Genomic DNA, 27,299 nt, shown 5'->3' on the forward strand with positions numbered 1-27,299 from the left:
TTGAAACATTTTCAACCAAGAACATTAATACTAAATATCAGTGCCAACACTGTTGACTGGTTGCATATTATCCTTAAAAGATAAAGTAGGGTTTCAAAGTTAAAGTAAGAGTAAACAAAAAAGACAAACCTACACACCTTTCCCCACACTAACTGTACATAATGAAATAATAAAAAATATCCAAACCAAGGGTTGATGACCACAACCTTTAGCCTAAGGGTGAACACAAAGTTGGCTGCAATTGCACTTTTAAGAACTGACCTGTTCAGTGCTATAATAAATATGATATTGCACAAAAATAACAGTGACAACATTGCTGAACTAAACCTAGTCCAAACAATGAGGCAACAAAAAGAGTTCAATTATCAGGTCAACAAATATTGTAGCGGCTGCGGCTGTGATCGACGGGTATATAGGCGGCGCCAGCACGACTCCCCATCGGAGCACTGCTGGTGACCCCTGCAGGCCGATCGGGGAACCCGCTCGCAAGATAGGGCGTCCTCTGGCCTAAGCTCTTAGGCATTTCTCTCGTGTATTTAGTATGATTCGTCGAGTGCAAAATATAAAGCTCCGGTGAATTGTATCTTCTTGCGTCATTAAACTGTGTACATTGCAACCCCGGTCAACACTACAATATGTATGTGTGTGAAGATAAAAAAAAAAAAACTGTTTTTTGCTCCGTTTTTTAAAGCCATTGGACAATTTTGGTAAACAGTGTTGTCCAGGCCCACACTTCGTGTATCACAACTTATAATATATAAAATAAAAAACCTGTGAAAGTTTAGGCTCAATCGGTCATCGGAGTCGGGAGAAAATGTTTCCGCACGTTTCTCCGTGTCATGACATGTTTTTAAAATAAATCCGTACTTCTCGACAACGAGAATTGATTTAATGTTTTCTCAAAAAGTAAAGCATTTCATGGAATAATATTTCAAGAGAAGTCTTTCACCATAACCTTCTCTAAACGCTGTAAGTTATTTGTAAAACTGTAATCTGTTATTTGTAAAACTTTTTTTTTTTTTTTTCTGTTCCGAAAAGGCTTTAAGGGCAAGGGAACCAAGGCATTTTCTCCTCGGTTAATGAGCACCACATGAGGAAATTGTCAATCTACTGGATCGATATAGGGGCACAAAGACATTGACCAGCAGGGGGGCATGGAGAACCTCTCCTTTGCTGCCTACATGAAGCATCAGGATACAGGGACTATATACAAGTACAACCACAAGGGACAACAGATTCCCCGGTGTTGGGTGAAGACGGACGTCTACAAAGATCCTTAGTTGGAAAGCATATACATACAAAAGAAAAAGTGTTAGTCAACAAACAAAAGAGGGAGAAGAAGGTCCCAAGTTTCTGATGTTAACAAACTGGTATGGGTGTGAGCAGGTATACACATTCAATCCAGGGACCTATCACAAAAGAGGACAATTTTTGAGTCCAAGGTTCAGGAAAGGCCCACAGTTGGAAAACGTGTAAAAAACCAATCGGAGCTGTTGCAAAAAAGTTTAAACAAGAGAGGGTCAATGGGAGGTCCACGGTTGGGTTGCAGGCGTATACAAACATGGGTGAGTGTGCATCTGTGACATCAAAATACCTCATCACTTTCAAGTTTAATGCAGCAGAGGGCACCGAGTCCATCATCAAAGAACAAATGCCAACATTTCTCCCGTCTTGCGTCCTCTCCTGGTGTTGTGTCATCCTTAGTCTGTAGTGGAACAGCATAGAAACAATGGGGACTTTTTCCAAGCATCGGGTGGATGCCTTGTATAACACCACTAACACTGAACCAGTAGAGGTTTTCACGATAGTAGGGATCTTTGGAAACGTCTTCGTATAAAGATGCAGCCACAACTAGCCCTGCTCCTTTACTGATATAATACACCTCCCTGGGGATTCCAGGGATCAGGATATCTGCGACAATATCAACTGGGTGCGGGTTCGATCCTGAATCACACGAGACCTTCTTCTTCTCCAGTATTAACACATGGTTTGCCGCTCCCAGAATGACACGAGTGCACGCAATCTTCTTGTTGCCATCATCAGGTGATACTTTTAAGCAGTCACTGGTTGCTAGGACAGTCATGAAACGCCATTCATCCCTTACTAGTATTCCATCTGTGTTTGTGACCGAAGCGCAGCCTTGGATTCTGGTCTGCACATGGAGTGGCTCTAAGGTGATGGAATCTAAGACTAAAATGTTAGGAGCCTGGACAACAAAAACCACATCTTGAGTAACAATGAGGTCTTCAACTACTGGGGTAGTTTTGACTATTTCAGTAGAGCCTTGTGTGTTCCATACCCTGATGGTTGATGTGGTGTTACCCAAGTAAGTACATTTACCAATAAGATGATGCCCAAAGCAGCCAGTATACGGACCCTGCCAAGCATTTACCGGACGTCTAGGATGTTGTAAGTGCTTCCGTTGTGTGATATTCCCAAACTCATCAAACACATTAAGAATTCTCATTTGTATGGTTGTATTGCCACGTGGTTGGTAGGTGTCGATGTATGCGAAAAATACATCCTGTTTAAAGTCTTTAGACTGCCAGCAAGTCTTCTGTTGTGGAAGCAGCCACACAGAATCAGTTAAACTTGCACAATGTATGACTGGATGCCTAATGGACTCCGGAGAGCTGCAGTCGAGGAAAACAAGGGTGTCTTGCTCCTTTATGTAATTATGCCCTACTGCAGCAGTAAACAGAGACAAAATTACTGTTGATCTTCCAACATAAAACACATCATGCAATGATAGTGCCTGAAGTTGAGGCTGGTTGATCTGTCGACCTTTCTTCTTTCTCGGGCCACATTTAGATTCCTTCGTGCCGCGGCTGGCAGCTGTTTTCTGCCTAAAAACTTCCATAAAGGCTTCATCACGCTTCAGCTTCTTGAAGATGACTCTTTCCACAAAGGCAAAATCTATCTGTAGCCCTCTGGTTATGCAGTAATCAAGTAGAGCAGTGCAATCTTTGATGACTGTTTGGTCTTCTTCACAAGCGTAATGCTCCTTAATGTGCTGTAAAATGGCTGCCTTTCTTTCCTTCATTACCAGCTCCCTCAGGTTTACTTTGACAGTGTCCCTGCCTTTAGAATAGACCACAGTAGAAGACACATTGGCATGCCTTGAGTGATGCCCATGCGAGTCAGGCGCTACTTTCTCATTTCTAAAATCTGCAGTTGTGCCTACATTCAAAAACGTAACCGTTATATCTTCCCGAGAGTTCTGAAATAGCAGGATCGGAAAAGGGAGGAAGGCGTCAACACAAAAACCAGTAGCATAGTTTCTGCCAAAAATGTAGTTGTCCCAGTCAAGTGTTTTCGATTGACGGTGTTGGTCTGGAATACAGATGCTCCCTGTTTGGGGGTCAAGCAGGACAGACTTAAAGGGAGGAATATTCTGCAGCATGGTGCCACTCAAAAACCCATCATGTGTTATATGAAGGTTCAGTGCCTTTCCCTTTACGTCAGTAACACCATTTCTAGGTTTTGAGCTGTAAGCAGCATGCTGAATTGATCTTCGCCACAAAAGGGGTATCCCCGGGATAGGTCTCCGAATAAAAGAACCAGCCAGAGTAGCTTTTGTGGACATCCATTTGAAAAGCGTCCACCACGGTTGTGGTTTTGTCTCTTCAAAACCTGCGAGTGCAACACTTCCGACTACTGTGCCTTTAGATCGATAATAGTCATCCAAGTTCACAAATTGCTCAACATAACTAGAATAGGCTGCCTTTGCTCTGCGTTCCTCTCCTAACATGGACATGATCAGAGAGTAATGAAGGTACACCTGAGGTGCTCGGGACACAAGTTTCTCTATTTGTGAACCTGCCTCCAACAACCATGTCTCGTTTCTCACGTGGGGATTGTGCTGTACTTGATCACTCTTATCTGATTCTGTAAAGCCAGTATGACAATGAAGGAACGACTCCACAGATGCTTGGATTAACTCCACTGGGCAACTTGGATCAGCAGTAACAAGTTCCCAGAATGAAGCTGCTTTGACAGCACAAGAATGATCCAAGAGGCCGTGATCATACGCTGCAGCACAGAGGACAAATGACTGCATCACCTGTTGATCGAGAAACACTACTGAAGTTTCCTCAAACACATCCACTGCCTGGCGGTAGAACTGGACGGAAGAGTCAGGCTGGTCAAACTGCGACAGCATCCTACCGAGCTCATTCAGATACAGGCTTTTCTGACAGCCAAACATGATTGTTTGTTTTTTGTCAGGAAGCAATCTTGCTTCATGATCAGATGGGATTCGATCTACAATGTCCAGGAACGTCTTCAGGGCTTGATCGATCTTACCTCGGGACCACCAGACATACGCTAAGGCGATATCAAAACAATGGCTTACAAGTGTAGATACGTGATTGCTTAGAAGCCGCCTAACTTTCAAAAGACCCGTTTTCACTTCTTTCGAGTCTTCTTCATGTATATGAGACGGCAGAAGAAGATGTATACAGTGTGCCAATGCAGCCACTGCCCAATCTCTGTTCTCAAAACCTTCAACTGCAATGGGAATAACCTTTGTTTCGTTGCTTGAATATATATGTGTTAAGCCATCGCGTGAGGAGTAATCTGTTTTATTAACTGCTCTGCCTCTTCGCACAAAATAGTCAATCTTTTGCCCATTTTGCTTGATGAAGTGATGAACATTTGACTTCAATTGATGTTCTGCCTGCTTCAAAGCTTCCAATAACCATTTCAGATGCACCTGCTCTAATCTTTGTTGATTTTTGTGAGCTTTGAGGAGGAACTTCAGACCTGGGGCTATTTGAGTTGGTTTAGTACCATCAGATATACCAGTCTTTTTCAGGCCTTTCTGGAGACATAACTCCACTAAGGTTGGCACTGAACAGACCACATTCATGTCTTTTGGTTCTACTTCCAATCCTATGCTTGCACACTGAGCCTCAAAAAGGTTGTCAAAGGTACCGAGAAACTGTTTCTTGAGGAGCAGCTGATTTTGACGATGCATTCGTTTCTTTTTATGGCTTTGGGCTGGCGGGGTGTCGTCACTACTGCTGGCAAAGGAACTGATATCATTGTGTTCAATACAACTGCTAATATCTTCACTGACAGTTTCACATTGTTCTAAATCATCTGAATCATCAACATCATCACTATCATCATCATCATCATCATCATCACTTTCGTCTTTATCTGTTACCCCATCTGAGACTTGTACAGATTCTTCTCCAAAGTCTCCATCAGAGGAAGCATCATTAGCGGCTTGGGAGAAGGCTAAAGAGATGGCCCTATTGAAGGATCTCTTTCCACCGATCATGGCCAAGACCGCTGCAGAGAAATCAGCATTGTCTTCGCCCTCTGCCATTCTCTGTTCAGCAGCAACTCTGCAAAATGTTTTAGACAATTAGAATACAATTAACTATCGAAAAGATGTGTCCATCAAAGGCAGAGACACATGGGTAAAGAGACAGTGCTGAAAGACTGGCAAGCCATACGGTTTGAATGAAAAGATGCCTGGGATATGAGTTTCGTTCCTACCCCTTGGGTCTTAAAGAACTCTGTGGTCTTTAACAATGAATAATAATAGTAACAGTGGTTTCTTTTATAGCGCGCATATTCTTCACTCAGTGACGCTTAAACATACCGTATTTTCTGCAATGTATGTGGGACTCTGTTTGAATTATGAGATCCTTTAAAAATCCTATCACATCACTGTATTCCGTATAAACACCAACAAGTTTATCGCAAAAAAAAGCGAGGTCCCCACTACTGTGTACATTGGGCGTGCGATACATGGTAAATACTTGTACAATATGGTCTGTACATACACATTAACTCAAAGGTTTTTAAAAAAAATATTATGCAAGTTCACCCAAAACAAGGCTACAAGCCACTCTAGGTAAAGGGCTACAATGAAGAAAACATAGAAATGCAGAAACTCAGTGGAGCTGAAAAGGTAGGAATTGATATTCCTCTTATTAAAAGATAGCAGATCATAGAATGAAGGGATGGTGCTGAAAACATTTTAAAGACTCAAATGCACAGATTTAAACTTAAACATAATCATAAAACAGAAAATGTTAAACATCATTTTAAAGATAATTAATTAATAATAATAATTATTTTGAGTAATTACCAATAGTGTCCACTGCCTTTAAGAAAGCTTTTTCAAAATGAATACATACGTGCGTCTTGGATCAAAGGAGTGACACTGTGGAACAATCAGGTTGCATTGATGGATGAATTCGGACAGGTTGTGTCTTGCAGTGGTGTTACTCTCTCATAATGTGCACAGATTGTTGTATACATGAAGTTACACAGCTCTGTAAGATCAGGGGAAAAAGAAAAAGTTTTCACTTCAAAGGAACGTTACAGAATTGGAAAGAAACAAAAATCGAGAAGATCACAGATAAAACTTACTCGGTCTAATGATGATGATAGTATAAAACATCCCTTGAGATATTTCGGTCTGAAAAGTTATATTTGATGAGAAATACATTATATAGATAATCTAATTTTCCGTTTGGATTGGAGTTTATCGCTCAGTGAGCATTATATTCATTTTTCTTTTTGCATCGATGTCATGCAAAATGTGTAATCGGTTTTTCACTATTTTCTTGTGACCTAGATGGCCGATCGCTCTCAAACTTCTACAGGTTTGTCAGTTTATGTATCAGGTGGATTGCAAAAACTTATTACACTGCCAGCAACTTTTTTGCTAGAGAAACCAATTCTGTAATGTTCCTTTAAGCGTCAAGGTTATACTTGGGTGAATCTAGCCTTGTCCCAAGGCTCTCATACGCAAGCACCCCGCTTTGAATTCGGTAGCATGAATCACACATCACTAGGTACTGCATGTAGAACTTGATATAAAGTATACCATGGTGTTGACTCAAAGCATGGGTTTTCAACCTTGTACAACAAAGTCGCAGCTTCTTTTTCGACTTTGGTGTACGAGGTTGAAAAACCATTCTTTGATCCTTCGTTAGACTGTATATCAAGAACTGAAGTATTCTGCCAGTATTGTAATTCATACTACCTTGTGACTTCAAAGCAGGGTGCTTCTATAAAGAGCCTTGGGACAAGGCTAAGGCGAATCTTGTCCTTTAAAGCAGTATGAAATTGGTCCTGTCCCTTGCTCTATGGAGGTTGCTCACAACCTAAAATAGTTTCTAGAGCAGGTTTCTTTGATGGCATTGTACTTGAGAAAGAGAAGTGTTAATACGAGGGTGTGCATTGTTAACATTCTAATTTTGTATAGGATTTGAGGCATTGCATGGTGAGGTATCAATATATGTTTGGTTTGCGGTAACACCATGTATGTTTCTACTTGCCAGGTAGAATTTGTTCTTAGAGAACTGTCTTGATTTATTGTACTTCCGCAGAGTAGATGTTCGGGGGTTCGGGAGACTTATCAGTACTGAAAAAAACTGTTTTGCTTTTTAACTATTACCCGGGCGGAAGGTATAGAAAATAGGATGGGACTAGTCTTTTGCTGATAGGATCAGGATTAACTGTACTACCACGGAGTCAGATGTTAAATTGTTAAATTAGTCTCAACGTTTCGTCTAGTTTGCTCTAGTTGTCGTCTAATTTTGCGCAGTAATAGTTAATCAACATTTACAGAATTGACCAAACTACAACAGACTGGCCCAGGGTCCTGGCCCACATACAGTGTGGTCAATTCTTAAATTGGGGTCGGATAATCACTATAAACAAAAATTAAGCTAAGCATCATGAGACAATTTTTCATGTCAAATCAAACAATGATTCCCTTAGACCCGAACTACAAAAAGTTGCCACAAATATAATTAAAGATGGGTTAAACAAAATAGTTTCATTCATTGTTTCTCTTCTTTTCAGAGGAATTAAAAAAGACTTGTTATTACACAGTTATCGTACCTGCTTGAAACTCAAAAAACAAAACAAAATAAAACAGACACAACAAAATAGGTCTTTGAAACCTGTCACATAAGATAAATTTTGAGAAGAGATTTGAATATTGTGGTACAAAGATCTAACATAAAGTGGTAGAGAGTTCCAGATGCGGAGAGTTTTAGCTCCAGGTACCTTAAGGCCAGTGGACACTATTGGTACTTGTCAAAGACCAGTCTTCTCACTTGGTGTATCTCAACATATACATAAAGTAATAAATCTGTGAAAATTTGAGCTCAATCATAATGAAAGAAAAACACCCTTGTCACACGAAGTTGTGTGCTTTTAGATGGTAGATTTGGCGACCTCAAATTCTAAACTTGAGGTCTCAAAATCAAATTTGTGGAAAAATAGTTCTTTCTCGAAAACTATGTCACTTCAGAGGGAGCCATTTCTCACAATGTTTTAAACTAGCAACACCTCTCCCCATCACTCATTACCAAGTAAAGTTTTATGCTAATAATTATTTTGAGTAATTACCAATAGTGTCCACTGCCTTTAAAGCCAGCCTCAGATGAGATCGACCTACGATTTTCTTGCGCCCGCAACAAACTGTCGGCAACGCGCAGCCAAAATATGCTCAAGTTACAACAACTGAGAAATTATGCGCCTGCGATTAGTTCCCGACGATACTGTCAGGATCACGTCGTACAAGTTGAATATATGTTTTACTCTTGTGACTGTTATTTTTTTCAAGCGGCGACTGTTTCAGATTTTCTGGTTTGTCAACCAGTAGGGTCTGTACGCATGCTTGAATGTAATTAGCATATATTCATGGGAAGGGTCTATTGCAGGGCTCAAGACAACCAATGTTGCCCCAAAGCAATTGCTCTGTGTGCCCTGTCTGGTTTTTCTGTGGTGACCTCTGCATTTTCCCCATCTGAGGAAGTGCCCCCTTACCAGATGAAAGCTGCTGTGTCCCTTCCGGAGTGAAGTTCAGCCCCCCTGCAATCGATCGTTTCTTAAGACAATCTCATCAGGGATCGAGAGGGATTCTCGGTTGATTGATCTGCCCAATGGGTCTAGAACACTTGACCTTGACTTTGTGGTGTCGTCAGCAAATCAACTGCAAGATAAAAATTTTTTCAATGTTGTAAGTCATTGCCTAATATAATATCACAAGGCCACTTCAATGTGAACCTTCGGCTTTGCCTTCAGGAGGAGGGTTATGTTATCGCAACTAGGACTAGGTGATACAAAGCTTATTTTGATAAATATTAAGCCTTGCTCTATGAGAACTATATATAGTATTATAACACACCTCTTGCTTTTTCTGCATTCTGGTTGGCTGAAACGCGGTCACGTGGGATGAACTAATATAGTCTAGTGATCACGCGCGCATGTTTTGCGAGCACTAGTTCTCGAGTGGGCACTAGTTTTAGAAAATAGAGCCCGCTTACAGCGCCCTCTCTTGAATTGAACCATGAACAGCAACTACAAACCTTCCTTTGATTTCTGTTCTTTTTTCACATTTTAAGACCGAGCTCTGTTATAAAATACATATTGACTAGACTGGCATAATTCGATAACTAGTGTACGTCTATTCCCCCTCGGGCTTGTGAGTGACCAGAAGAGGGGCCTATTTCCCTCTTCTGGTCACTCAAAGTCCCTCGGGGGAATAGAAGTAGACCTCATTGCCAGTCAATATGTGTAGAATAAAGCATGGACATGGATGATGATGATGGAGGGCGCAGTAAATCACATTCACACAGTCAAGGCATGCGGCAGTGAGTCACAAACTCACCGTAATTAATTAAGACACATGTTTTTCGTTTGCATGGCATACTACTTCTGCTGTTGGGAAAGTTTCTGTATTGCGCCACCAATTTTTCATTCGATATGAAGTAAATATGGGTTCTAATTTACCTCCTTAATGGAGATATCCCTTTTTGTAAAAATGAGTGAAAAAGTGGTGGCGCCATATATACCGAGAGTTATCCTATAATATATTATGATTAAATATTATTTATTTAATTACCATCTTCCTTCATCATGGTCATGATGGTATTAACTATAGTATCCTGGTGTCATGTGTTTTCAGTAGGATAACAGGAAAAATTTTCACTATCAAAAACTGAATGTTTTTTTGTTTAATTATCTATCCAATTTTTTAACAATAACACTTGTAAACACATCACGGTGTGTTGAAAGTTTTGGTTTTACGTTGCGAGAGATAGTCCACCATTAACAGTGCTTATGCATGCACGACATTGGAGCAACGTCATATGTTTTCACACCTTTCATTGATTGGTATTTTATTGAATACTCAGAAGCTTGTATGGCGTGCAAAATAAATCAAAAATATTATTCAATTACTACTTAACAAATTTAATTACATTTTTGTCCTAAGGCATTATGGCTACTATATTAGAATCCAGAGATATCATAAGGCATGAAAGTAAAACACCCCACCCCCCTTGAAGCACACACACTTCATAACAATCCGTTTTCCCCCATTTCAGACCAGTAATGTTTGGTTTCAGGAGATAAGAAACCAATCTATGATATTTTCTCTTTAATGTAGACTTAATATTTATTACGCTTATCGGAATTTATTACAGTATGCAGTTCATCAAAACAAATTTTTTTTTAATTTTCACTTGAAATATTTTAATATTTTCCCCATATTGGCACACCATAGAATCCCAAATAGTAACCACCTCACGTGATCCATCTAGTGACTAAAGCAGAATGAAACTCAATCTAGCAGATAGTAATTTTGTTTTGAACTTTCGAGGTTGGATGATGTTTCTCTGACTCATTTGAATGTTGGCATAATAATGCACTAGTGATTTGTACAAAAAATCAATCATTTTATAAATGTTTGAGCACAACCAACGACAGGAAACTTTATTCTCAGCCTGATGAAAATACAGACTGTGAGTAAACTACATAGCTTCTGTCACCGGTGCAGCTTGCACAATCTCGCGGTAAACGGAAATCAAAGTTGGGGTTCGAAAACATATGAGGGTCGATAACGTATCAATTCTAATGCTGGTTATCGTGATCATTCAGCACTTTTTGAACAATTTAAAATTCTAAAATTAAATGATCTTTATCACCTTAACTTAGGTAAGTTTATGTATAAATACAACCATAATGTATTACCCTCTTGTTTTAACTCTTTCTTTACCTTAACTTCAAATATTCATTCATATGATACTCGAAGTACTCGCAAGAAAAAAAATTATGTCCATTTCAACAGAACATCTTTATTTAGAAATAGTCTTGTCCAACGTGGTACTACATTTTGGAATAGTCTCAGTGATTCACTTAAATCTGCACTTACTTTGTCAAAATTTGCAAACAAATTAAAAGCAGTCCTTAATTCTTAGTTAAAATTAATAATGAAAAGTTATGATACATTTTACGGATGATGTTTTGTCTTTGTACCCATACATGTACATGTTTTTTATGTAAGTCAGTGTTGTGATAGTTTGTTGGTGTATTTGTTTGTTTTGTTCGTTTTTTGTCTGTCCGTAGGTACGGGAACAAAAGCCTTGCTTCACGCTATGCCTAGTTGTTGTCCTGTTTGTGATTATTTACTCAACTTCGGTGTAAATTGTTATTGTCTTGACTACATCTGTGGTTTGCCATTATTTATTCATTATCATGTATATTAACTTTAATGATGTACACAAATGTAATTTTATGGCAACATTGAGTATTGAAATAAAATGAAATGAATGAAAAAATGAACGCTACGATTTTAGTACATCACATTTTACAAACCTTCAAATTAAAACGAGGGTCGCACAACTATAACAACACCCAATCTCTGTAGCTAGTTAGGCCACTAGTTAGTGCCTAGAGTAAGGACATAGACTCTATGGTTAGTTTCTAGAAGTAGTTAGTGGTTAAATGGTATGGGGCGCCGTCTGTCAATTAATTGTTTGGCACTTTTAAGGCATGTTTTTACCATGGTTTATAGCAATTTTGCCAAATCCTTTATATGGTTTATATACCCGTAGTATTCGTTGTGTGTAAGTTTATGGTTTACAAACCATGAACATGCAATCAATATTTATAAATCATGGTTCATAAAGCATGGAAGTTAACGCATCTTTAAAACATAGTTTATAAACAAGACAAATTGAAGCATCAAATTCGTGGTTTACAAATCATGGTTTATAAACCATGAAAATTGGGACATCTTAAATTCATGGTTTATAAAACATGAAAATTGAAGCAAGAAAATCATGGTTTATAAACCATAGAAATTGAAGCATGAAAAACATGGTTTACAATCATGGTTTATAAACCATGAAATCGGAGGCATCTTAAAAACATGATTTGTAAACCATGACAACTGAAGCATCAAATTAATGGTTTATAAACCATGAAAATTGAGGCATCAAATATAGTTTACAAATCAAGGTTTATAAACCATAAAAAAATGTGCACTCACAAATCATGGTTTATTAACCATAACAAATGTGCACAAATCATGGTTTATAAACCATAAAAACTGAACATGGGTTGTGTTCAACCTCCTTCCCCAAGCATTCTTGACGATCATTCTTGCTGCAATCTAGACTGGGCCCCTGTCTTTATCCCTCGCTGCCGCTAGATCCAGAGGTTCCCATTGGATACAATGCATATAGATGCCCAAATAGTCACATAGTCCCCAATGGAATTTGACTGCGTATCTATACTGGAAATGACAGAGGTCAGAGGTCAAACTACACGCCGGTTTTGCAATTTTTGTAGCCCAGTCTCTGGCGTTATTCACAAGCCTCAAAGAAGTTTGTTCAGATTGCAACAGTCAGCAGTGGGCAACTGTATAACACACACACACACCCAATTGTACCGGGCGAGACGTTGTCGCCGAGTGTAGGCTACATGTGCACTACGGGCGATAGTGCGACTATCGCTTAAAATGGGAAGGAGGTTCAATTAATTGACAAACGGCACGTAACGTGCCGTTTGTCAATTAATTGTTTAGCGTTTTTTTATGGTTTGTAAACCATGATTTGTGCACATTTTTTATGGTTTATAAACTATGGTTTTTGAGTGCACATTTTGTTATGGTTTATAAACCATGGTTTGTAAACGCTATTTGATGCCTAAATTTTCATGGTTTATAAACCATGAATTTGATGCTTCAGTTTTCATGGTTGACAAACCATGTTTTTTAGATGCCTCCGATTTCATGGTTTATAAACCATGATTTTCACGATTCAATTTTCATGGTTTATAAACCATGTTTTTAAGATGCCTCAATTTTCATGGTATTAAACCATGATTTGTACACCATGATTTTCATGCTTCAATTTTTATGGTTTATTAACCATGATTTGTAAACCATGAGTGTCATGTTTCAATTGTTATGGTTAATATAAAGCATGTTTTTAAGATGCCTCAATTTACAAACCATGTTTTTTAAACCATGATTTTCATGCTTTAATTTTTATGGTTTACAAACCACGATTTTCATGCTTCAATTTTCATGGTTTATAAAAACCATGTTTTAAAGATTCGTAAAATTTCCATGACGGTTTATAAACCATGATTTATAAATGTTTGTTGCATGTTCATGGTTTGTAAACCATAAACTTACACACAACGACTACTGAGTACTGGTATATAAACCATAAAAAGGATTTGGCAACACTTTCTATGGTTTACATCTAATTGCTATAAACCATGGTAAAAACATGCCTTAGAAGTGCCAAACAATTAATTGACAGACGGCGCCCCATAAAATAGCAATTGAGGACGTTCGTTTCCGTTCGCGACCCGCCATGAATATGCCACCGACCAACCACCACCCCACCCACCGAAATTGACTTACTTTTGACTTGATCGTTCTCCGAGGTCAAGCTCGAATTAACTGCTGTGTTTCGGCCAGAAGGAGCTAGAAAACTTGCATATGATTCACACCACCTCAGTAACAACGCGGAAGTAAAACTACCATGTAGAACTTATGTAGACCCGTGTAGACGAAGTTTCGGGTTTTATGACATTATTTTCTGAGGCAAGTGTGCGCAATAATGTGTTTTTTAGGTGACGTCTGAGCGCGCCCTCTGTAGTTCGTGCGGAACAAATATTATTCATGAACTAATAAAAAAGTTTGCGCCGCGCGGCAAAGTAAACAATGCAAAGTTGATGAGGGAGGGGGGAGGGGGAGGGGGAGGGGGGTGGGCGGGGGTGCATCAAAATGGGGGGGGGGATGTAACAAACCAGCACTAGATTTAGAATTCTCTCTTCTGCATCTTGGGCATTCCTTTTTTGGCTGAAACAGTTAGGAGGCGGGTTACTTCCTCCGCCGAGACATGTGAGCTGAACGACCAAAAACAGAAGGGGAAGAAAGTGGTAATTACTTTTAAATCACTGTTGTAACAAACAAAACATTTATCAGATCGACATTTTTTATTAGATTAAACAATGCAAAATCTCCTTCCCGGAACTTCCAAGTTCCAGTGCCCGCGGGGTTTGTCTGTCCAGCTTTTTTTAACACCGCATGGAGGGCTAGGGTTTGACTGTCAATTGCTGTCTTGAGATGAGACTACGTTTCTAATAACGCCGTTATTATGCACACGTCATGTTCCCTCTACGAGAGTTATTAAAACAGGGAAAATAATAAGATTTCCAAATAACTTTTATAACGTCGTTCATGAACAACTCCTGGCCCCCATCTGATGATTTATTTCAAAAGGCGCTACAACGTAGTCTTCTACTCAAGCCAGAAATTGGCAGTTTACATTACAAAACTCCCTCACTCAGTAAAACAAGAAATAGCGCCCTCCCTCTGCATTACTGATAAAGATCAATGATATAAGGAATGCTTGTTGTCGATAATACACGCTTTTGCGTTTATATTACACAACTCATGCATCACCACCTAGTCACAGTGCGAATACATTGACCTGACACACACGAACGCCGGGCCGGATAAAAAAGACAATTTTGCATGATAATGGCGGCTTCGGGTAATGAAAATATGGAAAGCTCTAATTCTCCGCCGGACACCGACCAATCAAATCCGGCGGAGTTGATGCAAAACGATGACGACACGATCAGTGAAAGTGACCTTGTTCAAAAAAGGTCAACAAGTGTTGCCGACGATGCCTTTCTACTCTACGGCGATGTAAACCAACGGCGTTCATCAAGTCATGACAAAAATGCCGGATTATTGGACGCCGAAAACAACGTGGAAAGTTACGGCCTAGATCAACCACCAGCGCAAGACCAAGACAACGATATGGGGAGAATTTTGCTTCGGCAACGGAACCATAAAAAGAACAACTCGTCAGACGATAACGCCGGCCGGAACAACGGAAATGGGGGGTCCGTCGACGAGACGGACGACGGCGGCTCTATCAACAACATTACACGTGGCGGCGTCGGAGTAAACCGGAAGAGGAAATCAGCTTTACCAGTCAGTTTGAAGACATTTGCTTGCCTTGTCGTGCTGAGTTTTCTTCCTTTTGGGTACCTGTTTTATAAAGATGCCTTAGCGAAGAGGGTATCTACACGGCTTGATGCGCCGTGTGTGATTGGTGAAGATGCAAGCTCGGCCTCCAAATCACCTGCCAGATTCTGGGGAACGTACCGCCCCGGTGTTTATTTTGGTAATTTCTCAAGACGAATTTCCTCAATAGATTGTTAAAAATACTGTGTACCTACAGCATTGTTTATGTTGTAAATGTGTATGTTATACTGTTTTTAAACAATTCAACAATTAATAACTTGATGACTCCAGATGAGATGGGAAGATTTTAACAATTAATTTAAGAAGAGCAACGAAATATTTAATTGATTTTGGAAATATTATTTGTCGATGATTGTTGTTTTTTATGAAGAAAAATATTTTGGTCTGATTTGTTGACTCTCGTCTCAGTATAACACAAACGTACTACAACACAAATCATTTTATATTTGAAAGCAGTTTAGTGTTACCGCCGTCTTTGATTCATACATGATGGGATACACCAAGTGAGAACACTGGCCTTTGACAATTACCAAACGTGTACAGTTTACCTGCGTTTAATTTGAGGGTAGTTTTTTTTTTTCTCATTTGTGGCTCCCAAGGATTTTTTCTAGAGGGAAGTATATTCTGAAACAGAAATATACAAAATAGCTTATAAAGTGAAAACAGAATAGATTATTTGGATGATTTTATGTTAGATTTTATTAGTAAAATATCCACATTGTGGCCAAACATTTAATATGTAATTGAAGTCTGTAAGTGATGCTGTATATCATTTTTAATGCAATATTCGCCATGAAGGTTATGGCTAATTATTTGTATTTAATGACATTGACAGAAAAGGATACAAATAAAAAGATAAACAATTTTTTTTTTTTTTCTCTCTCATGATCTCAGGACTTAAGACGAGGAGTCCACATTCTCCAGTGACGGGTCTCATGTGGTTCACTCAGTTTGATAAACAACTCTCAATTCGTCATACATGTGAGCAAGGAGATCAACTAGCAAGGTATTTATCAGCCCTCCAAGTGGCCCCATGACAATAGACCGATCCATTAGGCTCCGCCCACGACTCACGTGTGAGCAAGCACACGTGAGCCTTTCCAATGCCTTTCTGCACAACTCTGCTGGCCGGGCCAAGCATACGCGCACGAATGTCAGACTTTATTTGTCGGACCTTCGATGCGTTGTGATTGGTTAATACGCAATGGGGCGGAGCTTAAAGCCATTGGACCCTTTCGGTAAACAGTGTTGTCCAAGGCCCACACTTTGTGTACCACAACTTCTATATCAAATAACAAACCTGTGAAAATTTAGGCTCAATCGGTCATCGGAGTCGGGAGAAAATAACGGAAAAACCCGCCCTTGTTTCCGCGCGTTTCGCCGTGTCATGACATGTGTTTAAAATAAATCCGTAATTCTCGTTAACGAGAATTTATACTGTTTTGCTGTTTTCTCAAAATGTAAAGCATTTCATGGAATAATATTTCAAGAGAAGTCTTTCACCATTGCCTTCTGTAAACCCTGTAAGTTATTTGTAAATCTGTGAACTTTTATTTTTTTTTCTGAACCGAAAGGGTCCAATGGCTTTAATGGATCAGTCTATTCAGAGAGTTCCAATATAAAATTTCAAATTTTCTTTAGAAGTGCCTCTAACCAGAGGAAATTAGCTGTGCACCTTCAAGAATGAAATTCAAAGACCTATGTTATAATACCTATTGTCTTGGTACAAGAGGTGATAAAGGTCATTTCTGCTTTGCATAAGTGCTGTGAACTGGGAACTGCATTCGAACAGGTGCTCAGAGACCCAATGGTTTCCCATTCTTCTGCAAAGTGGTGAACACACATTGATGTCGGCAATACTCGGGACTAATTGTTTTAAATTTTGCAAAAAATAGTTAATGGCCTGACGTTTCAACCCTAGCAGAGTCTTTCCTGAAAGCTAAAAGGTTATGCAAGTTGGCCCAAAACAAGGCTAAACCCCTATTGATAAGGGGGCTTAACAAAGAAAATATTAAAAAATAAACAATTGCTCAGGGGAGCTGAAGATAGGAATTGATAAATTCCTATTCAAACAGTCTGCATTGTAGGATCGAGACTTAAAATCCTTGGAGCCTTCTGCCAATCCCTGGCAATCTCCTGCTGCGTCTAGGTACGATAATACTGCAACACACGCGAGCTTGGTGGTCTCACACACCACGTAACAGTCTCCCGTCACGTACACACACACTACTTGGTGCAGGCACTACATCATCATGTCCCTGATGTGGCTGGGTTGTCAAAACAAAATGGACGCGCTTAGTGAACAAGGATAGATGAACACACTAGATAAGAACTTCGTTCTCAAACGAAATACAAATAGCCTTCTGTGAATTAAGACCTTTACAACATGTTCTTTCTAGATAATTGCCCATTAAAAGATAACTTTACAACTGCAGGTTATTTATTCTCCCTACTGCCCAAACCGACTATTTCTGATGAATCTTATGCACGAGTGTACACCATCTGTGCTGGAACTTAGTTTTTATTATTTTGGGAAACGATTTCAATTTAGTTCAATAAACATTTATTTCGGTATTGCCCTCACATGATCATTGGTGTTTCATAATAGCGACAGTTACATTTTTTTTACAGTTATAAACAGTAGCCAAAATGCCTAACAATTCAGAAGGGCAAAACGCAGGATAGGGTGAAAGCCTTGGCTTTTGTACCCTAACCTATTGACAGAGTCTGATGTCTAGACTCGCAATTTAGACAAGAGATACACAACAAATGTGTTGTATACCAACAATATACCAAAAACCAGCTATCAGGTATTTAGATATTTCACAAGAAAATGCATCATTCTCCAATTTAAAGACACTGGACACCTTTGGTAATTGTTGAAGACCAGTCTTCTCAACATATATATAATGCATAAAGTAACAAACCTGTGAAAATTTGAACCCAATTGGTCGTCGGAAGTTGCGAGATAATAATGGAAGAAAAAACTCCCTTGACACACACAAAGTTGTGTGCGTTCACATGCTTGATTTCAAGAACTCAAAATCTAATTTTGAGGTCTTGAAATCAAATTCGTGGAAATGTACTTCTTTCTCGAAAACTACGTTAGTTCAGAGGGAGCCATTTCTCACAATGTTTTATACTACCAACAACTCCCCATTACGCAATGCCAAGTAAGGTTTTATTCAAATAATTTTTCTGAGTAATTGCCAATAGTGTACACTGCCTTTAATCAAAAATAAATTGTCCGAGTTCCAGTTATTATTTACCATTCCTGCTTGTTAATGAGTTCCGTTACTATATAATAATTATTCACTTTGATATATGGATTATGAATGTAGATATGGATGGCTTCAACACGATGCAGTTTACTTTGGAGTACAGGAAGTCGTCGACAAGAATTTCACCTTGAAAACTGAATTTGTAAAGCAGCCTGGTGGGAACCATGGGGGTGATTGGACGGCACGAATCAGCGGAAAGCCCAGGGTAAATTAATAGACAATCCCTAATTGCTATCCCAGTCAGCCGCTTATAGAGTTCCCGGGTGATCAGGGCCCAGTTTCATAGAGATGCAAAATAGCTGATTCTGTGCTTACAGAGCAAGTTCTTTTTTCATAACGCTGCTAACCGTAAGCACAGGAAAAGGCCTATGCTAACCTTCCAGTGCTCACTGTATGAAAGTGAATGACGTAACGAGGCAAATCAATGGTGAATGTGGCTGCCTAATTTGTCTTGCTTAGTTGTGAAATAGGCTAATGCTAAATAAAGCACGTTTGCTATACCATACAGCACAATTAAATTGGGCCCAGCGGTTTCTTGAGAAAACAAAACTACCCCACAATGCCACAATCATCTTGAGGGTGGTCGAGTTGGTGGAGTGGTATAATTTCTTGCCCTCCACCCCTAGGACCCTGGATTGACTCATGCAGGGCCCAATTTCATGGCTCTGCTTACCGTAAGCACAGGATCGGCACTTACGGAAGCAGGGAATTCTGTGCTTACGGCAAGCGTATCTCACGGGTTAGCGGCGAATTTTGGCTTCTGCGCGTGCGTACTCCACGTTAATAGGCATTCTACGCTTACAAGGCTAGCGCAGAAATTCGGCGCTTGCACGTAAGCTGGGAATCGTGATCGTAAGCACAGAATTCGGCGGTAAGCAGGTCTTGTGCTAATCCGGTGACCAAGCCGGATGCTTTTCCTTGCTCCAAATTTATGTATTTAAAACAAAACTGTTCTTGTTTCAAACTATGTTTTGCACTGTAAACTTTTATTTATTATTATTTATTTTTTTCTCTACAAATTCTTCAAGATTCACCAGCCCACTAAAGTTTAGGGTAAAAATAGAAAATTATAGACCAATGACCAAAAGATTGATTATGTATCCCATTCAGGCTTGCGTTCTCAGTTCTTTTCCAGCATTTTAATTCTTTGCACAAATGTGTTCATTCTGCAGACGAGAGCCGCAAACAAGACAATCGTGAGTCTAATTTTCTACACTGCACTCGACGGAACTAACGGTGACCTCCAGTCTATCGTGAAGGGAGGTCAACTTCTTCAGATTCGCGGATCTTCAAAAGAGCTTGGCAGTTTCAGCCTCAGGTTTCCACCAGCGACCAACGCCAAGAAATTCCACTACGTCAGCACTTACAGCCCGAGTATTCACCGCAGTAAGGATGTCGTCTTGCAGAGTCTCAAACGCTATCCCTACTCTGGAAAACAAGTCATGGCGGGCCTGGCGGGGGACATCCTAGCGCTGAAAGAAATCACAGACTACCAGGCGAATTTCATCGCTCATCAGGTGACCGTGTCTCTCCCTTTTGAAATGGAGGTGATATTCGAGTCGGGAAGCAACATCAATCGCCAGGCCCCGCTCTCTGGCGATGTGTTCACTCAGCGGCTGAAACAGCACAAAGAGAACTTTGACGTAACCTTCGAGGAAAAGTTTGGGTTAAAACAGAAAGGGTACAAGAAGAGAGAGATCGATGTCGCAAAGGCTGTGCTTAGTAACATGTTAGGAGGGATAGGGTATTTCTATGGTCATTCTACGGTCCGGTCTAAGTATAATCCAGAACCTGTGAAGCACTGGGAGGCCCCATTGCTGACGGCCGTGCCGTCTCGGTCATTCTTCCCTCGAGGTTTTCTCTGGGATGAAGGTTTCCATAATCTACTGATCAGCAAGTGGGACCCAGACCTGAGCAAGGAGATAATTGGTCACTGGCTCGATCTTATGAATACGGAAGGGTGGATTCCCCGGGAGCAGATCCTGGGAGGAGAGGCCCGCAGCAAAGTCCCCGATGAGTTTGTCGTTCAGAACAACGAAAATGCAAACCCGCCGACCTTGTTTCTACCTCTGCAGTCTATCTTAAAAGATGCAACATCCAGTGATAATGCTGATTTCTTGGACTATCTGGGTCATGTGTACCCGAGGTTAGAGGCTTGGTACCGTTGGTTTAATACGACCCAGGCAGGACCTAAGCCGTCCACGTATCGATGGAGAGGCCGGGATGCAACGACGGACAAAGAGCTAAACCCCAAGACCCTGACATCTGGTCTGGATGACTTCCCGAGGGCATCCCATCCATCAGATGATGAACTTCACGTCGATCTACGCTGCTGGATGGCCTTAGCTTCAGGAGTCATGGTAGACATAGCCAAGGCTATCAACGCCCCATTCCAGGACTATCAAGTCACTCATAAAGTTCTTAGCGACAATAAACTGCTCGATAGTCTACACTGGTCCACGAAGGGAAAGATGTACAGTGATTATGGGATACACTCTTCTGCTGTTGTCTTGAAAAGGCCAACGCTCCCACCTCTTCCTAGACCCAAGCCAGGTCAGCGACGCCCCCCTGCACCTCCCCAACCCTCTCTAGTGCGTGTGCTCAAAGGGAACACCCTGCCCAAGGAACAGTTCGTCGATGCCTTCGGCTACGTCAGCCTGTTCCCCTTCTTTCTTCAGATCCTTGAGCCAAAGTCAAACAAACTTGGCAGGATACTCACAGACTTGAAAGACCCTAAGCTCTTGTGGACTAACTATGGTCTGAGATCACTCTCGAAATCGGACCCGATTTACATGAAGTACAACACAGAACATGACCCGCCATATTGGCGAGGTGCTATATGGATAAACATGAACTTTCTTGCTGTACGCGCCTTGCACCATTACTCAAGTCTGGCGGGGCCGTACCAAGACGAAGCTAGGGCGCTCTATGCAGAGCTCAGGCAAAACCTTGTCAGCAATATTATCAAGGAGTACGAGAGGTCGGGTTACATTTGGGAGAATTATAACGATAAAACAGGGAAAGGTCAAGGGTCACATCCTTTCACTGGATGGTCGGCTCTGGTGGTGCTCATGATGTCAGAAAAATATTAACCCTCACAAATCATTCCTTAATCCTTGCAAAGTAAGAAGTTTGGCTTTGTAAGATAAAGTATCAGTAGAGCCTGCAGAGTCAACATTTGAGTTGCAATTTCATCCAAGTTTCCTGAGCAAGGGGTATCTTATGCAGGTAGTTCGTGCATATTAAGCCATATTTCAGGGATGCGATTTCTCAATTTTTTAACTGGAAATCTGGGGTTTTTTATCCCTAAAACTAAAAAATAATAAAACAAATAGTATTTGTTGGGATTTGTTTAGTATTTGTTGGGATTTGTTTTCATTTAGATCAAATTCATAAAAACATGAAGAGAAAATCATATAGAATGCCCCAGATTGCAAAGTAGGGTTTTTAGAACCAAAGATAAATGTATGTAAGTAGGCTTCGTGCTCACAAACTTTCGACTCTCTCAAGCTTTCATGCTTTGAGCTCACAGTTCAGGTCCTTTTTTAACAGCCTAATATTTGGACATTAGGACATGTTAAAGTGCATGTTTTGCTCACATGTTAAAACTTGTATCTCAAACAATCCAAAGAAGATAGAATATAGGTATATGCAAGATATGCACAGTCTTTTACTAAAATATTGTGGCAAAAGCAAGAGAAGGGTGAAGGGATATTATTGATTGAACAAACTGAATGATTTCAGAGCTCATATCAGGCACGTATGCTTCGTTTTTGAAAGGGCGAGGGCACCAAGGCATTTTCTCATTGGTAAAGAGCACCCTATGAGGAAATTGTGAATTTCTACTACTAATTGTGCATTTCAAGGGCACCAAGGCAATGACCAGGGGGCGTAGAGGCAATCGCCTTTGTTGCCTCCGTGAAGTATCAGGCCTGATGTAGGGTGGATGTGGAGAGTGTTTAGGGTAAATATTGTTGTTGTTTTGAGGGATTCAGACAGTGTAAGTCTAGTTTCAAAAATATTTATTTCATTTCAACTCTACTTTTCTAAAAAATAGTTTTCTAGTTCTGTCAGGTGAGGTCATGTTAAATTAATTAACCCAATATGCAAATATTTATAAATTTCCTTATTGGAGATGAAAGCATTTTTAGTAGTAAGACTGAATGGGCAGTTATGTACACTGTGGGTGTGTTCAGTCAGCGTACTAAGTTAGACCCGAACCGGTTTAACTTTCTGAGGTGGTCGTAAAAAGTCCCCTTGCGTTCTGACAGCAATGAGATAAACCCGATACAGTTTATCTTCAGTTTTAAGAGGTCAAAGCAAACGCGACCCCATTACTCTAACATCCTGTTTTGGTCACGGAGGTCAATGGGTCATCTGTTGTGAGTAAACCAGATTTGGTATTTTTTTATTCTGTCCAAACACAGTGTTAAATGATAAACCCGAAGCGGTCTAAAGATAAACCCCCCAGCTCGACGGTCTAACTTTTCAGGTTGAACCCGATTCGGTCTAACTTTAGAACTGTTCAGACACACAGAGTTGAACTCGAGTTCCTTACGTGTGAGGTCCTAAACACATGTAACGCGCCAGCAGTCACATAAGACAAGTGCGCCCCCATCGTCAAAATGTAGTTAAGCGGAACAGGTTGGGGCCCGGAAAACAATTATTTTAGTGTGGCACTGGCACGGGATTGGGACTTGAGTCAAGTCTATTGGGTTATTGGTTAGTAGACCATAATTAAGTTTATCTTCTTAAAGTCCTTGGCTTCACAACAAGATTTAAAGTGTGAAATGAGACATCTTAATAATTTTTTTAAATTTTGATTTGTGTTTACCCCAAGAGAACAAATTTTCATTGTAAACTTTAATCTGTATATAATGCACACAAATTAATTCAAATATTGACCTTCAAAATAATTATGCACAGTGGCTAGACGCTACTGTAGAATCATATGTACCATGTACATAATTCTATGTACTAAATATAACTGTTGTCTTGTGTACTGTAATTTTTCTCCAAATTATTTGAGCATAATATGTGCATGTATGACATGTATCTGATTTTTACTGTGGGAAAAAATTCTCCATTCTCTCTGCTATTTTGACTGTAATTTATCTTCATAGTGCGCTGTTGGTGGTTTAACTATGCCCCATTGGACATTTCTGGTTTTAAAGGGAGGGTATACTTTTGGTGATGAATCCAAAAACTACAAACTAATTTGGTAAGAAGCACCGCAGCTGTTGATAATGTATAACAATTTGAGAATTAATTCCTTTTAAAGGAGTGTATTTTTCGGGAGTGGGATTCAAAAACATTTAATCTGACGGCTCAGATTTTGTATTAAAATATTGGATTATTCTTCCTGACTTCCTGCATTCACATACCTCTCCAGAATTTTGGCGTATCATAAAACCGCTACCAACTTTTAAAACATTATTTTCACATGTTAGTTTAATTGTTTACGTTGACATTTATTTGGAATTAAAACCAATCCAATAGTTCCACAAACCAAAGGTATACTTTGTCTTTAATTCTTGAGAAGTTTGGGTGAATTATGCAAGCACAAAGCAAGGATGCAAGTCACAATGGGGGACCTTTTGGGGACACTAGGTTATCGCAGTGAGGAATTCTTAGACCCAATTATTTAGCACCTTAAAAAGGGTTTACAAGGTGCTACGGCGCATACAGCAGCCACAGCCAGGAAAACCGGGGCGAACCCCTTCTCTTTTCGATAAGTGCACTGGTTTTTTTTACATCCCTGGCACAACACAAGGGACCAACGGCTTTCTGTCCTATCCGAAGGACGAAATAATGGTTAAGTGTCATGCTTAAGGACACACGTGTCACGGCTGGGGATTCGAACCCACACTCTGCTGATCAGAAACACCAGAGTTTGAATTTGGTGCTCTTAACCGCTCGGCCACGACACTTCCATGTAGACTTGTTGTTCTCAGAAGTGCAGAAGCGCAAGTCTGGAATTGTACACAGGCAACAGAGGCCATGACCTCAGTTGCCCCTGGTGTTGGCCTTGGTGCCCCTTCACAAGTTTCCAACTGACTTTAAGAGTTTCCAATGAAAGTGACCTTTGCAAAATTAACACAGCCTGTGTGCATGCTCAGAATTACATTTACCTGGTCGAACTGCAGAAATCTGCGCTTACAGCATCCTCCTGTAAAGTATGTAACTCCAATTAATGGCTGTCAGCACATAATTCTGCAGCAGTAAAGCAGTACCTTTAGCCTTTTTGAGGTATGGCGACGTGATAGGAGTGTACTGTTTGGTTTGGGTGTACACACACACATTTACTCAAACCTTATAGTGCTGTAGTATTGTGTCCGCCACATCTCAAAAAGGCTTATGACTGGCGACTGTATTATTATGTGAGCAATAAGGCCAAAAGAATTTCCCATGCAGGGACAAAAAAGTTGTATTGTATTGTATCATATTGTATTGTATGAGATTGGGTCCTGCGGCCGATTTCACGAAACGCTAGGATTAAATCCTATCTCGAGGTAGGATGAGTAACCCGTCCTAACTTAGGATGGGTTCAATGCATCCTACGTCTTCAGATAGGGAACTTTACTCATCCTAAGTCCTAAGATTAATCCTAAGTTAGGAAGAGTTTGGTGAAATCGACGGCTGGTGTGTCTGCAGTCATCAGGTGTCCTGATATCCCACATTCGTAAATGAATTCAAATATAACAATTACTAAATTCATCATAAATCAACTAGGACAAGTGTAATTATCTTGATATTTTCTTTTTTTACAATGTGTCCAAAAAAACAGGTGTATATAATTTTCAATTTCGAACAAGGGAATAATGCCCTTTCGATTCAGCGAAATAAAAATAAAAATGCTTTAAGAGCACTGTATATAGCATGGTAGTACATGTAGCTCTCTTGTTTTTGTGTAATTCTTGATGCTTATGGAAAATGATAGGTATAGACCGTGGCCCAATTTGATAGAGCTGCTTACAATGCAAGAAATACTGCTTAGTATTATTTCTGCTTAGCAGAAAAAGCCAGAATACCAGTCATAAATTGTACAAATGACATGGTATTTGGCCGGTAACCATATTTTTGTTGCGCTAGGATACTTTTGTGCTTCAAGCAGCACTATGAAATTGGGACATAACAACTTGACATTTTAAATTTATAAGACTCCATTCCATCAAGAGAATGCCCGAAGACAGTATTCACCATGGATCCCGAGCAGAGCATACTCTTCGAAGCATCAAGACCTCACCATACGCGGTTGTACAGTAGTTCAGCAGTTATAGTTTCTATTGTGTTAGTTTTTCAATGCTCAACACCAAGCAAAGCTTCTAACATTTTTTTGCATACTTTGTCATTGTCATTTTCTCCAGTAGTTTGTTCTAATGTATGTATGTATGTCTGTCTGTCTGTCTGTTTGTGTGTCTGTTTCGTCTTTGTATTGTCCTAAGCTAGTTCCTTTAGTTTATGTCTTTTGCAGACCGCTATACAAGCTACCTAGCTTCTTTTGAGCCTTGCCTCCATGCGCTTCCCGCTACTTTCCTGCATCCAATGTTGTTCTATAATATTGTGGAAATGTTTTGTGGAAATAAATGTAAATGTGAATTGAATTGAACATCACTGAAAATGCAAGCATAATAAAGAACTGAGTGCAGACAACCAGGCGGGCGGACCGACAAACAGGCAACACACACACACAGACAAACAGAAACTGGTTTTACATATAGTCTCACATCTGCTATGCGGCTGCTCATCCCCAAAAAGAAATTCCAACTCAAATTAGTATCCTTTTACCCCGACAGAGTAATAGCTTCGACTTTATTTCTTGCACGTAATACTGTACAGAAATTTAATTAAACATGTGCATGCATTACATTTCTTTTCCAATATTTAATTATCGAGCGATATTGACATTGAATCAGAAACTGAAAAATTCATAAATAAATATGGGTTAGACAAATATTCAAATTTATTCTGATATGGGGGAGGGGTGGCAATTGATTTCTGAATAATAATATTGGACTTTCCTAGGGCAAAAAGCACACAAATTTTTCCGCACATTTATTTGAGCTTACATAGGTTTCCCGCAAAAATACCCATAACGCAACGCAAGCAATATTTTTCCCAGTATCCAGATAGGGCCCAGATCAGATGAGTAAAAAAAAGTTTGTCTAATACTTTCCATGTGAAATAATCCTTTTTAAACCAAAATGAGTCAAAGATGCCACATGATTGACAACAAATCAAGAGCCCCCCCCCCTAAAAAAAAACCAGTAAATGATCCCATTAAATTCAAATCAGAGATTGGATCAAGTAACTATCAACATAGACTGTTTTCAACATAGACTGCCATCAACACTGTCCTGTTCTCACATATGCTCGAAAACTCAAGTAAGACTCGAGTCCGACTCGCAAGACCATACTGTCCGGATACTCATTAAAAAGCATTTATTATCTATTTTCCTTAATATTTGTTTCTTACTTTTGTTGCCACCCCAAGTCACATAGCTTTTATTAAGCATGTACATAACAGAGAGTTTTTTAACGGCGGATGGTTCTGCGACGGTAATGATGACATTTGGTGTCAACTGCGCATGCGTCGACTTTGAGGACGGTCGTCCCCCAATGTCTACGACAGTGCCTGGGATGAATCTGCGCTGTGCTGAAAAAGACCACATTAGGCT

The 27,299-nt window shown here is 39.9% G+C and overlaps 2 protein-coding genes across 3 annotated transcripts; one reads left to right on the forward strand and one right to left on the reverse strand.

The window, feature by feature from the left end:
- Window positions 1–990: 990 nt before the first annotated feature.
- On the reverse strand, window positions 991–13,903 carry LOC117294953. 2 transcript variants are annotated; one of them, XM_033777510.1, is made up of 4 exons: window positions 13,700–13,903; window positions 8,806–8,971; window positions 6,156–6,293; window positions 991–5,354 (listed from the first exon to the last, which is right to left on the reverse strand). In XM_033777510.1, the coding sequence occupies exon 4, from the start codon at window positions 5,333–5,335 to the stop codon at window positions 1,586–1,588; it is 3,750 nt and encodes a 1,249-aa protein (XP_033633401.1). In that variant the 5' UTR covers window positions 5,336–5,354; window positions 6,156–6,293; window positions 8,806–8,971; window positions 13,700–13,903; the 3' UTR covers window positions 991–1,585. The 2 variants fall into 2 exon arrangements, with proteins under 2 accessions (XP_033633401.1, XP_033633402.1); XM_033777511.1 differs by having other exon boundaries at window positions 6,107–6,293.
- Window positions 13,904–14,808: 905 nt separating this feature from the next.
- LOC117294625 (mannosyl-oligosaccharide glucosidase-like) lies at window positions 14,809–22,308 on the forward strand. The gene is made up of 4 exons (XM_033777121.1): window positions 14,809–15,479; window positions 16,235–16,346; window positions 18,682–18,826; window positions 19,794–22,308. Exons 1-4 carry the CDS (start codon window positions 14,819–14,821, stop codon window positions 21,711–21,713), a joined length of 2,838 nt encoding a protein of 945 aa, XP_033633012.1. The 5' UTR covers window positions 14,809–14,818; the 3' UTR covers window positions 21,714–22,308.
- The last annotated feature ends 4,991 nt before the right edge of the window (window positions 22,309–27,299 follow it).

Source organism: Asterias rubens, chromosome 9 (genome assembly GCF_902459465.1).
Source record: "Asterias rubens chromosome 9, eAstRub1.3, whole genome shotgun sequence".
NCBI classification, from domain to species: Eukaryota; Metazoa; Echinodermata; class Asteroidea; order Forcipulatida; family Asteriidae; genus Asterias; species Asterias rubens.

Coding starts and splice junctions, on each gene's coding strand:
- LOC117294953 (XM_033777510.1), bottom strand. CDS start 5,335: ATGGCAGAGGGCGAAGACAATGCTGATTTCTCTGCAGCGGTCTTGGCC.
- LOC117294625 (XM_033777121.1), top strand. CDS start 14,819: ATGATAATGGCGGCTTCGGGTAATGAAAATATGGAAAGCTCTAATTCT. Junction 16,347..18,681: donor CAAGGAGATCAACTAGCAAG/GTATTTATCAGC, acceptor TTATGAATGTAG/ATATGGATGGCTTCAACACG. Junction 18,827..19,793: donor GAATCAGCGGAAAGCCCAGG/GTAAATTAATAG, acceptor TTCATTCTGCAG/ACGAGAGCCGCAAACAAGAC.